The following is a 15,284-nucleotide window of genomic DNA, read 5'->3' as shown; positions in this document are numbered from 1 at the left end:
AGGTTTTTGCAGCACAATAAGTTTTGTGGGGTGAGGCTTGGACAGAATTTACTGAGAGGGTATGTCCCTGACCACAGGAGACCTTCTTCTTCCAAATTATACCACAGGGACACGATTCAGAAGGTGAAGTGGATAAGAACATTTTCTTGGAGAGGTGAAGCAGTGCTGGCTTCTGGATAGGTGATGCTCTTCAGTGAGATGAGGAATTCCTTGGTCACAGACTTCTAAAAGGTAGAGGTTTTGGACTCTCTTCTGGTTAGAGCTTTGTTTAATCTATGACTAACAGATGTTAGATGCTTTTTTTTTGAGTAACTGATGGGCTATAAAAACACCAATATAATTATTTTTGCTATAGTAAAAGTTGTATAAGAATTTGAGTTTGATGCTGACATGCTTTGAGCTAATAGTCTGAACTTGCTTTGAAGAAGTAAACAAATAGGGGTTATGCTTGACTCACTAATATAACACGATCAACTAATTTTATGATAAAAGTTTCAAGATAATTCATTAAGGTATGAAGAAAACTTTTTAGACTGTCTGAGACAAATGGATCTTTTCCTGCAGGAAACTAAGCCAGAGCTAATAACACAACATACACAAATTAACTCAAAGAGAGATCCATAAAGAGATCTACAGAACTACACTGAAGATATTTAAATATTTAAGAACAACACAGAAGGAAGTCTCCGATACCTTAGATTACAAAGAGATTTCTTACTCATGAAAAAATATTTAAGAACAACACAGGAGGAAGTCTCTGATACCTTCGATTACATGGAGATTACTTATGACATCAAACATGGTCTACTAAAAATAAAATTGGGCTGGGGAGATGATGCATCCAGTAAAGAACTTGCTCTTCAAACAAGAGGACCTAAGTTCGTATCTTCATTTATCCACATGAAAGTCAGCTGCTGCAGTGCACTTATAATCTCAGTACTGGTGGGGTACAAGAGACAAAAGGATCCCTGGAGTTTGTTGGCCAGTCAATCTACCTGAATCAGTGAGCTCTAGGATCAATGAGAGACTCTGTCTCAAAGACTAAGTGGCAAGTGATTGAGGGAGGCATCTGACATCTATTTCTGGTCTCCACATACATATGCACTCATGTATATGTAGGCATATACACACATGCACACACAAAATTGAATCATCAAGATTCAAAAGTATTTCAAAAACACTATTCTATTAGGTATTAAAAGATATGCAACATACTGATAGAAATTACCATCCAACATTTTTTCTCCATTGATCCATCAGTGGACGTTGTAGCTATTTCCAGCTTTAAAAGTTTTTTGCATGTATGTATGTAACGTGTGTGTGGTGCATGCAGCAGTCAGAGGAGAACATCAGATCACCTGAAGCATAGTTGTGGTCCACCATGTGATGCTGGGAACCACACCTGGTTCCTTTGGAAGAGCAGCAAGTGCTCTTAATTGCAAAGCCATCTCTCCAGCTTTGTTTCCAACGTTTTGCTAATGTTAAGTGCTGCTGCGGACATGATGTGCAAACATCTGAGATTGTTTTCAACTCTCAAAACATATATCCAGAGGTAGAATTGCTTGATCATATGGTGTGTGTGTGTGTGTGTGTGTGTGTGTGTGTGTGTGTGTGTGAGAGAGAGAGAGAGAGAGAGAGAGAGAGAGAGAGAGAGAGAGAGAGAGAGAGAGCCCAAGCTGACCTAGAACTGCTATATGTGTAGGCTGGTCCTGAACATGTTTTCCTTCTCAGTGCTGTGATTACAGGCTAAGGCAACATCACAAAAGGGAAAGTGGAAAGTCAGTTTAGGACTGGGGCTATTGTTCTCCTATGCTCACTAGTCATATAGCTCTTTTACACAGGTCTCTCTCTCTCTCTCTCTCTCTCTCTCTCTCTCTCTCTCTCTCTCTCTCTCTCTCACACACACACACACACACACACACACACAGAAAGAGAGAGAGAGAGAGAGAGAGAGAGAGAGAGAGAGAGAGAGAGAGAGAGAGAGAGAGAAAGAGAGAGAGCGCCAAATTTCACTTCTACTCATCTGTCATTTCTCCTTCATCAGGAAATATTATGAAAAATTTCCAGTTTAAAATCATACAGGCTGTGAAAAACACAGAAAACCAGGATACAGAACGTTTGAAGCACAGCCAATTACATCATCCAAAGACCACCTATGCTCATTTTTGGTATTTTTAGAACTCAAAGGTTCTCCATCCCCCTCCTCTCTTCCCCAGAGCCTCAGCTTATAACCAAAGTGACAGACGGAAGATGAATGCATGCCTTGCTCATTTTTCATGCCCTGATGCTGTAGTCACTGTTTCCTTATAGGCCTTTTAAAATTATGAAAACATAATTTCAGTTGAAACTGAATGAATGACACTGCATTTCGACAAAATTCCACAGGGTAGGGGATGGAAGATGAGTCATAGGTGGACGAATCAGCCATATTAGAGAACCTGGGAAGGCAAGTGGAGTTGAAAACTTGATTCATCTACTAATTTACTGGCTCAGGATTTGTCAATCACTACAGCCTGGCAAATAAGATTAGAGAAGAGTCGTGGGAGGGAAGGGGTGACGCAGCAAACTGCATACACTTGAAAAAAAAAAAAAAAAGCCCAGACAATTGCATAATCACACTGCGGCACCAGGTCCGGGTCCGACCTCCCCCTCCCAATCCCTGCAGCCCCTGCGTGGCTGGAGAGACAGTTTGCGCAGGTCTGCCCACTGCGGCTCTCTGCAGTCTGTCTGCTTCTTCAGTAGCCATCGGAGCAGCCGTAGGCAACCCTGCGTCTCCACCCAGACCACCAGGCTTCAATCCTGCTATCCCAGCTTCAGCACCGCCTTTTATCCCCACTGCTCGCTGCTTGTCATCACTCCAGCACTCCGGCTACCACTGCTTGGTCCATCTCCGCCCGGCCACCGCGCATCTGCTATAATTGGTGAGTCTTCCTGCAGAGGTCAGGTCTCCTGATCTGCGGGCTTAGCCATCATAAGTGCAGGTGATCTTTTGAAAACAATGGCCGAGTCAGCCGATCATAAGGAACTGTCTGAATCCAACCAGGAAGAGCTTGGTAGCCAGGTAATGGCGGAGGGGCAGGGGGAATGTCAGGACCGCAGTGAAGGTGCCTCTGCTGAGCATGGAGAAGGCGGGGAACGCGGTGAAGAATCCGCTGCTGCTGGAATCGGGGAAGAGGGAAAAGGTGACGAAGCTGCTGCAGGGTCCGGGGAAGGTGCGGCGAAATGCGAGGATGCTGATGAGAACTCTGACGCAGATCGTCCAAAAGGACTTATCGGTTATCTTTTAGATACCGATTTTGTTGAAAGTCTCCCGGTGAAAGTTAAGTACCGTGTGTTAGCTCTTAAAAAGCTTCAAACAAGAGCTGCCCATTTGGAATCCAAATTCCTGAGGGAATTTCATGACATTGAAAGGAAGTTCGCTGAAATGTATCAACCTTTACTGGAAAAAAGACGTCAGATCATCAATGCAGTCTATGAACCCACAGAAGAGGAATGTGCATATAAATCAGACTGTGAGGACTATTTTGAGGAGGCGATGGATGAGGAGGAAGAGACTAACGGCAATGAAGAGGGCATGGTGCATGAATATGTGGATGAAGATGATGGTTATGAGGACTGTTATTATGACTATGATGACGACGACGAGGAAGAGGAGGAAGATGAGAGCACCGGGGCCACCGGAGGAGAAGAGAGCAACGAAGAGGATCCTAAGGGGATTCCGGACTTTTGGTTGACTGTTTTAAAAAACGTTGAAGCAATCACTCCTTTGATTAAGAAGTATGACGAGCCTATTCTGAAGCTGCTGACAGATATTAAAGTGAAGCTTTCGGAACCCGGGGAGCCGCTCAGCTTCACACTCGAATTCCACTTCAAACCCAATGAATATTTCAAGAATGTGGTGTTGACAAAGACTTATGTCCTTAAGTCAAAGCTTTCATGCTATGATCCTCACCCCTACAGGGGAACTGCCATTGAGTATGCCACCGGCTGCGACATAGATTGGAATGAAGGAAAGAATGTCACTTTGAGGACCATCAAGAAGAAACAGAGACATCGCATCTGGGGCACAGTCCGAACTGTGACCGAAGATTTTCCGAAGGAATCTTTCTTCAATTTCTTCTCTCCTCATGGGATCAACTTAAATGGAGGGGATGAAAATGATGATTTTTTACTTGGTCATAATTTACGTACTTACATAATTCCAAGATCAGTGTTATTTTTCTCAGGTGATGCACTTGAATCTCAGCAGGAGGGTGTAGTTAGGGAAGTAAATGATGAAATTTATGACAAAATTATTTATGATGATTGGATGGCTGCAATTGAGGAGGTTAAAGCTTGTTGCAAAAATCTCGAGGCATTGGTAGAAGACATTGATCGCTAAAGCAGAGTAGATGCTTCTGAAATTAGCTGTCCTACATGCAGTTACTGAAGACATAAGCAGTTAATTATAGTCTTGTGTTCTGTATTTTTCCTGTCATGCCAGTTTAAAAATTCAAATACTAATTAATCTGACCTTGCATTGTAGTGGTATGATGTTTTCAAAATATGTAGACTGTGGCAAATGATTAAAGACATTAATATAGTGTGTAGTGCAATTCTCCTGAAGTCCTTGTGCCATGTAGCTATTTATCTGTGGCTGTGAATATTATTAGAAGTGATAAATGAGGCTATTTATTTACAAAGAAAATATTGGTAATCCCCCTACGAGTGTTTTGCTATTTTGTCCCTTGATTTCTTAGTGCTTTAATCAATGGGCTTAATTTTATTGTGCCTGTATCTTTTTGCAGTAAATATACAGTAGAATTTAAAGCTTTAATGCATAAGAGGCCTGCATATGGTTGAGAATTTCTGGCAAAAATCACATTTATTATTGATAATAAATAGCTTGTGCACAGGCTCTTGTATTGTATGTAACTGTGATAAATATTAAAACTCAGTTGTATTGAAATTACTGTTCATCATTGAAGTGTGAGTTACAGTATTTTCAAAAGTTGCAAATATTGTTCTGTGTAATTGTGCAAATTGTGATTACAGTGTATAATTTTCTTTTTTAGTATATTGAGTCATTTGTGAAATAGACATGACCATTTCTGAAAATATAGTTCATATTCTGTTCCTTCACTGAAAAATAAAATAAATAAAAATTTCATGGTGTTTCATGTTTTAAAAATTGAACATTTGAATTTTAAAGGCAGTAAGTATGTTCATTGGAGGACACATACAAAATATTGAAAATATACATTAATTAAAATCAAAAGCATCCATCAAAGATAAACACTTAACATTTTGATTTTTCTACAGTTATTTTTGTATGTGTTTATACTTGAATGCAAATTTACCCACACTAACATATATATTCTAAAATTATTTATAATTGATCTAATTTTAATCTAGATTGGGTTTCTGGGAAACAAAAATCTTAATTTTAATCAATCCAGTAAATTCATTGCTGTTTATTAATGTAAGTACTCTTTATAAATATCAGGTTCCTAAATGCTAGCCTGTAGTTTAAATTTCTTATCTATCTTTTTGCAGTATCATTTGTATGTATTACCTTATGACACTGGAGGGAGCATTGACTGGGAACAGTGGGACACAGACAGTCAGACCATCCAGAGCTGAGTTTGCCTTTGTCCCTTGGGGAAACTCAGATGTTTGACTTCTCCCTATGATAAGCTCTGAAGAATCACATCCATCCTCCAGGATAAGGGGCCTTCTTGGTCACTTTTGTGTCACATATAAGTTGTGAGTAGTGAGGAAATGCTAACTTGTTTTTGTTATCGCTGCCTACCTACACTTCCATCCCACATGTTTGTGATTTCACTGAATTATAACCCAAGTGGGACAAAAGCTTTGGTATGATTTATTCTTCCACTGTTCACTATTGAACATGCCTCCTCCTTCAGACTGAGGCCCAGAGAGGTAAGTTTCCAGCACACCCATTTTTCTTGCTTCTGCCTGATTCAACTGGGGAAGAAAATAGGAGCTTTGCCCTTTTTATTCCATTTCAAGCAGGACCTTCAAAGTCAAGTTGTCCCCAATATGACAATAGATGCTCTGGTGATTTTCTTTAAAATTGCATTAAGTGGAAGTCTGCAGGGACACAGACAACCTGTCACATAAAGAAACAAAGGATTTTTTGCCACTGTGCATCTTGTAAATGCAGACAGCTGTTCACTTTTACTACAATTAATATTGACCTTTGAAATTTACTAATACTCCCAAACTCATGCTGCAAATAGTGCTTCTTTTTTTTATCGTGTTACTGCTTCTATGCACTAAAAAAAATCAGGAACACAAAAAATATTTTTAAAGCTGAGGGTGGTGGTGCACACCTGTAATCCAAGCACTTGGGAGGTGGAGGCAGGAGGATAAAGAGTTCAAGGCCAGCTTCAGCTATATAAGGTGTTTAACATCTGCTTGGGCTATGTGAGACACTGTTGCAAAAATAAATAGATAATAAATATCAGAAACATGGATGACTCCTGTTGTTTCGAAGAAAATGCTTATCATCTTGCAGCTTCCCATGGCCTTTTCTGTTGTCTCCATGAGCTAGAATGGTAAATGTGCTTTTTCTGTATTTGCCTAGAAATAAACAGGCAATTAGCAGGCCAGGATCCCATTGCTATAATTTTCCTGTCAGTGCCTTCTGTCAAATGTACGCAAGGAATGCACCTAGTGTTCACCAAGCCTTTTTTAGTCCTCACTGCAGAGAAAGCAAGCACATATTACAGAGGACCATAGAATGGATGCATAAGTGTTAGAACACCATGCAGAATTTGGTCTTTGTGTACTTTGATGGCATATATAAGGAAGTAGGGGGTTGCTCTAGATTGGACACTGGCAAAAAAATTGGATCTATTTATGAGTTGTATTTCAATAAATCTTAATCATGCTGTATCTGGGAAGAATAGGAAAATAATAGAGTTATACTTGGTAAAGCAGTTGAAGTCTGGCAAGATAGCACGGAAAGACACTTGCCACTCAGCTTGATGATCTGAGTTTGATCCTCAGAATCCACACAAGCAAGGAGATAATGTACTCTTGCAAGTTGTGCTCTGACCTCCACAGGTATGTGTGTGTGTGTGTGCGTGTGTGGACACACACACGCACACAATGTAAAAAAAGGTGCACACAATGTAAAAAAAGGTGCATAGCATCTCTATGGGGGTATTTGACATTCAGGAGCGTAGCATAGTGACCTTTTATTTTGCATATGCTTAGACAATTCAGTGACCTAGCTTTGTCTCATTTTATTACATTCCCCAAGTAATCTTGTGTGAGGTTGTTATTCTACAAAATGACTTATGTCCAACAACAGAATAACAGGGCCTACAAGTATGAACAAGGCCAGTTTCTTGATGTCAGGGATTGCTTTTCTTTTTCCTTTTTCTTTAATCTTTTTCTCAGGGAGACAATTTGAGGCTCCATTGCTCCCCTAGTTTGGGGTAGGAGGGAGGTTCGTTTAGATTTATCTTTAGTGTAAGGATCTTTCAAGCCATGAGGTTGGGCTATCAGTCTTAGGCCATCCCATAGTCCTGCACCAGAGTTTAGGTCCGAACCATGTTTTAAAAAATAGGATTTAAGCCGGGCGGTGGTGGCGCATGCCTTTAATCCCAGCACTCTGGAGGCAGAGGCATGCGGATCTCTGTGAGTTCGAGGCCAGTCTGGTCTAGAAGAGCTAGTTCCAGGACAGGACCAAAAAGCTACGGAGAAACACTGTCTCGAAAATAAAAAAAAAATAAAAAATGAAAAATAGGATTTAGAAGCTGGAGAGATGACTCATCAGGTAATAAGATTCTTGCAGAGGACCTAGGTTCAATTTCCATCCTCCACATCAGGCAGTTCTCAACTGTCTGTACTCTGGCTCCAGGGGATCTGACTCCCACTTCTGACTTACAAATACACCTTCCCTCATGCATACCCATACCCATACATAGACACAGACAAATATACTCTCACACACTTACATTTCTTTTTGAATTGTGGTAGAAAGACTACTCTGTGGTTAAGAGCACTTCCTGCTCTTGCAGAGGACCTAGATTCAGTTCCCAGCACCCACATCAAGTGGCTTACTACTGCCTGTAACTCCAGTTCCAGGGGGAATCCATCACCCTCTTCTGGTCTCCATGGGTATTGCACATACAGCACATAGACATACATGCATGCAAAACACCCACACATATAAAATAAAAATAGACAAATAATTAAAACATAAAAACAACCTAAAATTATGATTTCACCTTGATTATCTTTATACTTGCTTTTTTGTTATTTTTTGTTTGTTTTTTTGAGGCAGAGTTTCTATGTGCAATAGCCCTAGCAGTCCTGGAACTTGCTTTCTAGACCAGGCTGGCCCCAAACTCACAGAGATGTGCCTGCTTGTGTCTCCCGAGTGTTAGGATTAAAGGTGGGCACCACCATGCTCGATTATGCTTGCATTTAAAAGTGAATTATTGGGCTGGAGAGATGGCTCAGAGGTTAAGAGCATTGCCTGCTCTTCCAAAGGTCCTGAGTTCAATTCCCAGCAACCACATGGTGGCTCACAACCATCTGTAATGGGCTCTGGTGCCCTCTTCTGGTCTGCAGGGATACACACAGACAGAATATTGTATACATAATAAATAAATATTTTTAAAAAAGCCTTTAATCCCAGCACTTGGGAGGCAGAGGTAGGCGGATCTCTGTGAGTTCGAGATCAGCCTGGTCTACAAGAGCTAGTTCCAGGACAGGCTCCAAAACCACAGAGAAACCCTGTCTCAAAAAACCAAAAAAAAAAAAAGTGAATTATTCATGTGATTCTGGACTCCAGAAGGTTATTTGTAGAAAATGTTAGTTAGGAACGACTTCTGAGAGTTTTTGTCTTTTTAGGGAATAGTCTGAAAAACAAAAAATACAATTTCATTTTTAATACATGATAATAAATGCATTAAGGTACTGGGTCTTTAAGGTCAGGCTATCTGAATTCCAATCCCAGCTCTGTGATTTATTAGCAGAATAACCAGGTGCATAAATACTATATGTATTTATCTTTGTTATTAATTAATGTTTGCATTTGTGAAAAATTCAAAACCACACATTATTAAGTTATTAATTATTAATAATTATTCTCCTAATTGCTTTCCAATGTAAACAAAGTAAAAGTATATACTTTGCATTTTAATAACAACCTCCAAGATATCTGCAAATACTAAGACAGACTAAGTGGCAAGTTGAGCAGCAAGTCTTAAATTATTCACAAGACTGGTTTATTAGTTACTTTCTTTTGTTGAGACAGTACACCATAACCCAAAACAATTGATGAAAGACTTTATTTTGGCTTATGATTCCAGAGGGATAAGAGTCCATCGTGGCAGGGTAGCCTGGAAGCAAGCAACAGGCATGATGGCAGAAGCATGATACTGAGAGTTTACATACTTAACTGCAAGCAGGAAGTAGAGAGAGATAACTGGAAGGGAAGCTATGCTATAAACTTTTAAAGCCCACTCCAACGATTTACTTCCTTCAGCAAGACTGCACCTTCCTATAACTATTCCAAAATACTGACACCAACTGGTGAGCAAGTTTTCAAATACCTGAGTCTATGGAAGACACTTCTCATTCAAATCATCATACTTGGCTCATAAAAATTAAGATAAATTACTATTGATGTATTTCCACATTGCCAAGTATATTTATAGCTTTTAATTTGTGTTAATTTAGCTCAATATTCATTTCAGGTCATTTGCTCAGTGGTTGTGGTAGTTTGAATAAGAATCCTTGCATAGGCTCATATATTTGAATGCTTAGTCATTAGGGAGTAGCATTACTTGAGAAGGATTAGGAGGTGTGGACTTGTTTAAAGAAGTGTCTCATGGGGGATAGGTTTTGAGGTTTCAAAGATACAAGCCAGGCCCAGTGTCCCTTTCTTCCTCTGCCTGCCCTGCAGATACAGATGTGGAACTCTTAGCTACTTCTCCAGCACCATGTCTGCCTGCATGCTGCCATACTCCCAACCATGATGATAGTGGACTAAACCTCTGAAACTGTAAGCAAGCCTTGATTAAATGCTTTCTTTTATAATAGTTTCCATGGTCATGGCAGAACACTGACAAAGACAGTAGCCAATAAACATATCATGAATCTCATTTTAAATATGTGGTACTCAGAGATAAACAAAATATAGAAAATAAAATTATGTGAAACTGTATGGAAATCATAGGTATATAACATTTGAGCTTTCAGTTAGCATACAAATATATGCAATATGAACTCTGTTATTTATAAAGCAGAATATCTTCTAAAAAGAAACATAACACATCTGTGAGATATATTTTCTTCAAATTATTTGTAAAATAACACATTTTAAAAAGAGAAACAAATGTTCAAATTGAAGTAGTTTCTGTCTGCCATTTTAAAATAAACACTATTAATTATCTATTGGTCTATGTGTTCTAAGACAATAAAACAGGAGTTCAAACAGACAATACGTAACCTACTTCTTCCATAATCTGCTTGCTCATACATACACTGTCACACCTCCCACTGACTCTGCATTCATGGGTTTTTGTGTGTCTGCCCATTTTTCTGTGTGTGCACAGATGAATTTGAGATGGAACATTAAATATGATAGGGGGGTGTGAGGAGGCTCATGACCACTCCTCATAAAGGATCCCAGCCCTTTTGTGGTTTTACTCTTTTGGGAGTGAGTGTTTGCATGGACAGAGAGAATGAGGGGAGAGGAAGACTAGTTTAGCCTGACTTTTGGTCTATGACTGTGAAGTCATGGAGGCATATCTGTGAGTATGCCATTGAGTATTTGGAAGCACATACATACTAGCCAAAAAGAATAAGTGAAGCATTACTGTTCAGACCCAGGTGCCTTATAAAATTATGTTTTATGTGTAAGGATACAGTGTGGTCTATGGTGGGTGAGAAAAAAAAGATAGTACTGTATAAGCAGGTGCCTTAAAGGGTTTTGCAGAAATTGGGAAATGTGTACATGTTTTTTTTTTCACTTTGAAACCTAAAATCTTCTCTTTAGGTAGTGAAAAGAAGTATCGACAATCATTTCTTGGCTTTTGACTAAATTTAAGTGGAGAACTAAAGGTGACAACCTAGAAGGAAATAAAAATTTAAGTGGAATGTCTTAGCAATGGGTAATGTAAGAAGTTTTGGATTACTTAAGTTTTGATGTGACTCAGATCTCAAGTACCCACAAAATAACTATTCTTTTGATTAATGTAATATAATTGTGTTTTGGTCCTAGGACAGAATGGGAGCTCGGATGTACAGCAAGTATGTACACATACACAAGAAATGGTACATAAAAAGAATTACTGTTTGTGATGCCTGCTGAGCACTTCATTCAATGTCATTCCTCCTGAAGGTGCATTTAGAAGAAAAGATAGGTAATATGTAATTATCTAGTTATATTTCACTAGCACAGTAAAATAGAGCTATGTATCTATTAATTTAAACCTTGTACCAAATGTTCTATACCTCTATGTAGTGTATTACTTGGCCTAAAAAGAAGCTGTTAAGGCATTTGTGTTTGGAAAAATTAGTGTCAAAATAATTTCATAAGTCAACTTCATGAAAATGATAAAAGTCATACTTTATTATTAATTTACTGTTGTGTTAAACCATGTTTACCAAAAGCAAATTGGAGAAGGAAGTTCCACTGTGGAATAATCTTCTTTTACACTGTAAAGATTTGTCACTTGAATTGGTTTAATAAAACACTGATTGACCTGTAGCCAGGCAGGGTGTCCAAACTAAGGATGATGGGAAAGAGAAGGGTGGAATCTGGAGTCACCAGATTCAGAGGTGATGTGGTATTCCTCTCTGTATGCTATTAATATGCTTTATTACCATTGGTTAATAAAGAAGCTACTTGGCCTATGGTTGGGCACAATATAGCTAGGTGGGAAAACTAAACTGAATGCAGGGATAAAGAAGGTGGAATCATGCAGACATCATGTAGCTGCCCTAGAAGCAAGATGTGAGATAACAAACCATGAGCCTCGTGGTAAAATATAAAATAATAGAAATTGGTTAATTTAAAATGTAAGAGCTAGCTTCGAATACACCTGAACTGTTGGCCAAACAGTGTTGCAATTAATATATAGTTTCTGTGTGATAATTCAGGTCTGGGTGGCCGGGAAACAAAAGCACAGTCTCCTTCTATATAATGGTGCCCAACAGTTGGCAACACAATCCACAAAAAGCCTAAGAAAGCTTCAAAAAAGGGCTTCTAGACTCACAAAATGGGAGTCAATTGGAGCTTCTTAATAGCTGCATCTTTTCAGATAGATTCTGTTTGCTGGCCACAAGTAGAGGTGCAGCTTCTTTGAGAGATGGCTTCCTGGTTCATACTGGTAGCACAAATGGCTCTGGCTCTTTTGGGAGGTCCTGCTACAAAGCATTTAAATGGGGTTTGTGAGAAGAGTGCTACAAGTTGCTTAATGGTGAAATAGACCTCTGCATCCCTGGATCTGGGGTGGTGAGTGTGGCTCGCAGAACTGGTGGTTAACATACCCCTGCCATGTTGAACAAGGTGGAGTAAAAAGGCAAAGCCATAGCATTAAGTTTAGCCAAGCCTCTTGGCATTTAAAAAGTACTCCTGGTTAGAAAAGAAATACAGATACCCAGTAAACATAGATTCAGACAAAAAAGACCTCTGAATGGACCACAGTATGACTGATAAATGTGCATAGTCTTGGGAAAGAAAAAAGAGTAGAAACAGTTACAGATTAAAATAATGATTTAAAAATTCTTAAAAAAATAGAGTAATACAATATATGCATATTAAGCCACATAATGATGGAAAATATACAGAGAGTCTGAATTATTGTGTATTCTTTTAATTTTTTGACTGCAGAGAGACATTTGATTCTGGGGTCTGCTAAACTAAACACACACACACACACACACACACACACACACACACACACACACACACACATATATATATATATATATATATATATAAGGTAACTTGACTTCAAAACTTGAGTCTAAGGATATGTTACTTTGGAAAAGAGGTTCTGTTTTTGTTTCCACAGAAGATAAGAATCTGAGGATTCCTTCCAGGCTGCTGTGGTTTGATGGGAAAAGACCCCTCAAAAGGTCTCCATGAACTCTAAAAATACTTCACCCAAAAACATCTGGAAGCTGTTTAGAGAAAACAATGCCAAAATTCCCCAAAATGATTGTTTATAAATGCTTGTTTTCATTTAAAGGGGGTTAATTATAAATGGTTAATAGTTAAAGCCAATCTCATTCTAAAAAGGGGGTATCTGATATAGAAATGAATATGTTGCTATGGGCTTTGGTTTATTGATACAAATTTAAGGTCAATATTGTTACATGTATATTTCTACTCTTTTTAAAGATATTATGTTTATATGGTTCATTTAAAAATATGTATAATTTAAAAACACAGATTAATAGTCATTTATGATAGTCAAACTTGTTAGGTTTTCTAGAAATACATTTCAATTAGATAGTTAATCTTCAACACTTCAAAGACCTACAAAATATGGCATTTAAAAGGTTTTAAGAACTTAGACTTTTCTCATTGGTGAGACATGTCTGTTTCTGGCAGCACCAATTACTTCAGAGAGGTATTGAAATTCATTGTGGAATTTGTCTTCAACATGACAAAAATAGTTATTTGGACAAGAAACTGCTCTTGTCTGGACTGCTTGATAGTATGCTGTATAAAATGGACATGCAAGACATACAGAAAAGTGACTGCTGAACTTTCCAAAATATAGGATGGTCCTCCAGGGTGCCTGCTTCACAAAAGAAAGTGCTAGTCATTTTGCAGGACACAGAAGAAAGCAACTGATAAACTTTGTAATAACAAGGCAGAACAGATCTTCAAATTTTCTGCTTCACTGAAGTGTTTGCCAGATACTATGGGCCTGTAGGCTAAAGATGGATGCTCCAATGATATGGAAGAACTTTGGGTGACTGTCCAGGCAGAAGATATATCTGTCAGTTCTAGAGTTGTGGAAGTTGCTTACAATGCACTTCCTGTTTACTTAGGTAATATTATATCCTTCTGGGTTCTTTGCTGGAGTTGAAGACAGATAGTTATAATTTCCTTAGTTATGATAAAAGATAAATTAGATATAAAACTTTAGATTCACAATGATAAATAGACTAAATATTATAACTGTAATTCTTGCTTGATACCTGTATTATTGTATGCAATTTTACTATGTTAAAGTTAAAACCTTCCTTTTTATTTAGACAGAAAAGGAGAGATGATGTGGTATTCCCGTCTGTATACTCTGAATATATTTTATTACCATTGGTTAATAAAGAAGCTACTTTGGCCTATGGTAGGGTAGAAGAATATAGCTAGGTGGGAAAACTAAACTGAATGCAGGGAGTAAGAAGGCAGAGTCAGGCAGACATTAAAGTAGCCGCCCAAGAAGCAAGATATGAGGTAACAAACCATGAACCTCATGGCAAAATATAAAATAATAGAAATGGGTTGATTTAAGGTGTGAGAGCTAGGAATATGCCTCAGTCATTGGTCAAACAGTGTTGCAATTAATATAGTTTCTGTGTGATTATTCAGGTCTGGGTGGCCAAGGAATGAAAGTGCAGTCTTTCTTTTATACAAGAGAGAGAGCAGGAGATAAACATACCATGCTAATAAAGGTACTACCACATGGCAGAGTATAAATATGAATATGGATTAGCTTAAAATGTAAGTGACAGTAATAAGCCTGAGATGTTGGCTGCACATTTCTAATTTATATTAAGCCTCTCAGCCAATTATTTGGGAAGCGACTGCCAGGTATTTGGGAACAGGCAGGTGAAAGAGAAATGTTAACTACAAAGTTTGCTTCACTTACATATCCAAGTCACAGTCTATCACTCTAAAGGTGGTAAGATATGGGAGAACAGAGCCAATAAATGAGACAGACTGAAGTCTCATGCAATAATCAACTTTATTCAGAGTATCAGGCAATTTATACTATGAGGGTTTCATGTGAGTACAGTATAGAATCACAAGGACAAGCCTCATGTGGCAGACAAGCTGCACATAGCAAATCCATGTTTTCCATAGAGGCATATAAACAAATAAAAATAGCTAGTTGTGATGAATAATCTGAAGTAAACTTACTCCTGTCCACTATACCTGGGACGGGCATGAGAGCACATTCTAAAGACAAATCCGTGGTTTTGAAGAAACTGAGGTTACAAGACTCTTGTCTTGTTTTCCTGAAGTTTCCTCACAAGGACTCAGAATTCTCCCATGACTTCATTCTTGGACCATGTTC

General features: G+C 38.5%; 1 protein-coding gene across 1 annotated transcript; it reads left to right on the top strand.

Moving 5' to 3' along the window:
- The first annotated feature begins 2,619 nt into the window (after positions 1-2,619).
- LOC121445269 (nucleosome assembly protein 1-like 2) lies at positions 2,620-5,147 on the top strand. The gene has a single exon (XM_041647306.1). It carries the CDS (start codon positions 2,999-3,001, stop codon positions 4,379-4,381), a length of 1,383 nt encoding a protein of 460 aa, XP_041503240.1. The 5' UTR covers positions 2,620-2,998; the 3' UTR covers positions 4,382-5,147.
- Positions 5,148-15,284: the final 10,137 nt, after the last annotated feature.

Source organism: Microtus oregoni, unplaced genomic scaffold (genome assembly GCF_018167655.1).
Source record: "Microtus oregoni isolate MIOR12 unplaced genomic scaffold, Mior012 000171F_ref0000002, whole genome shotgun sequence".
Lineage (NCBI taxonomy): Eukaryota > Metazoa > Chordata > Mammalia > Rodentia > Cricetidae > Microtus > Microtus oregoni.
Note: the sequence above shows the minus strand (reverse complement) of the source record. Positions and strands in the feature narration are given on the sequence as shown.

Bases quoted from the DNA above. Each gene is read 5' to 3' on its own strand.
- LOC121445269 (XM_041647306.1), top strand. From the start codon at position 2,999: ATGGCCGAGTCAGCCGATCATAAGGAACTGTCTGAATCCAACCAGGAA.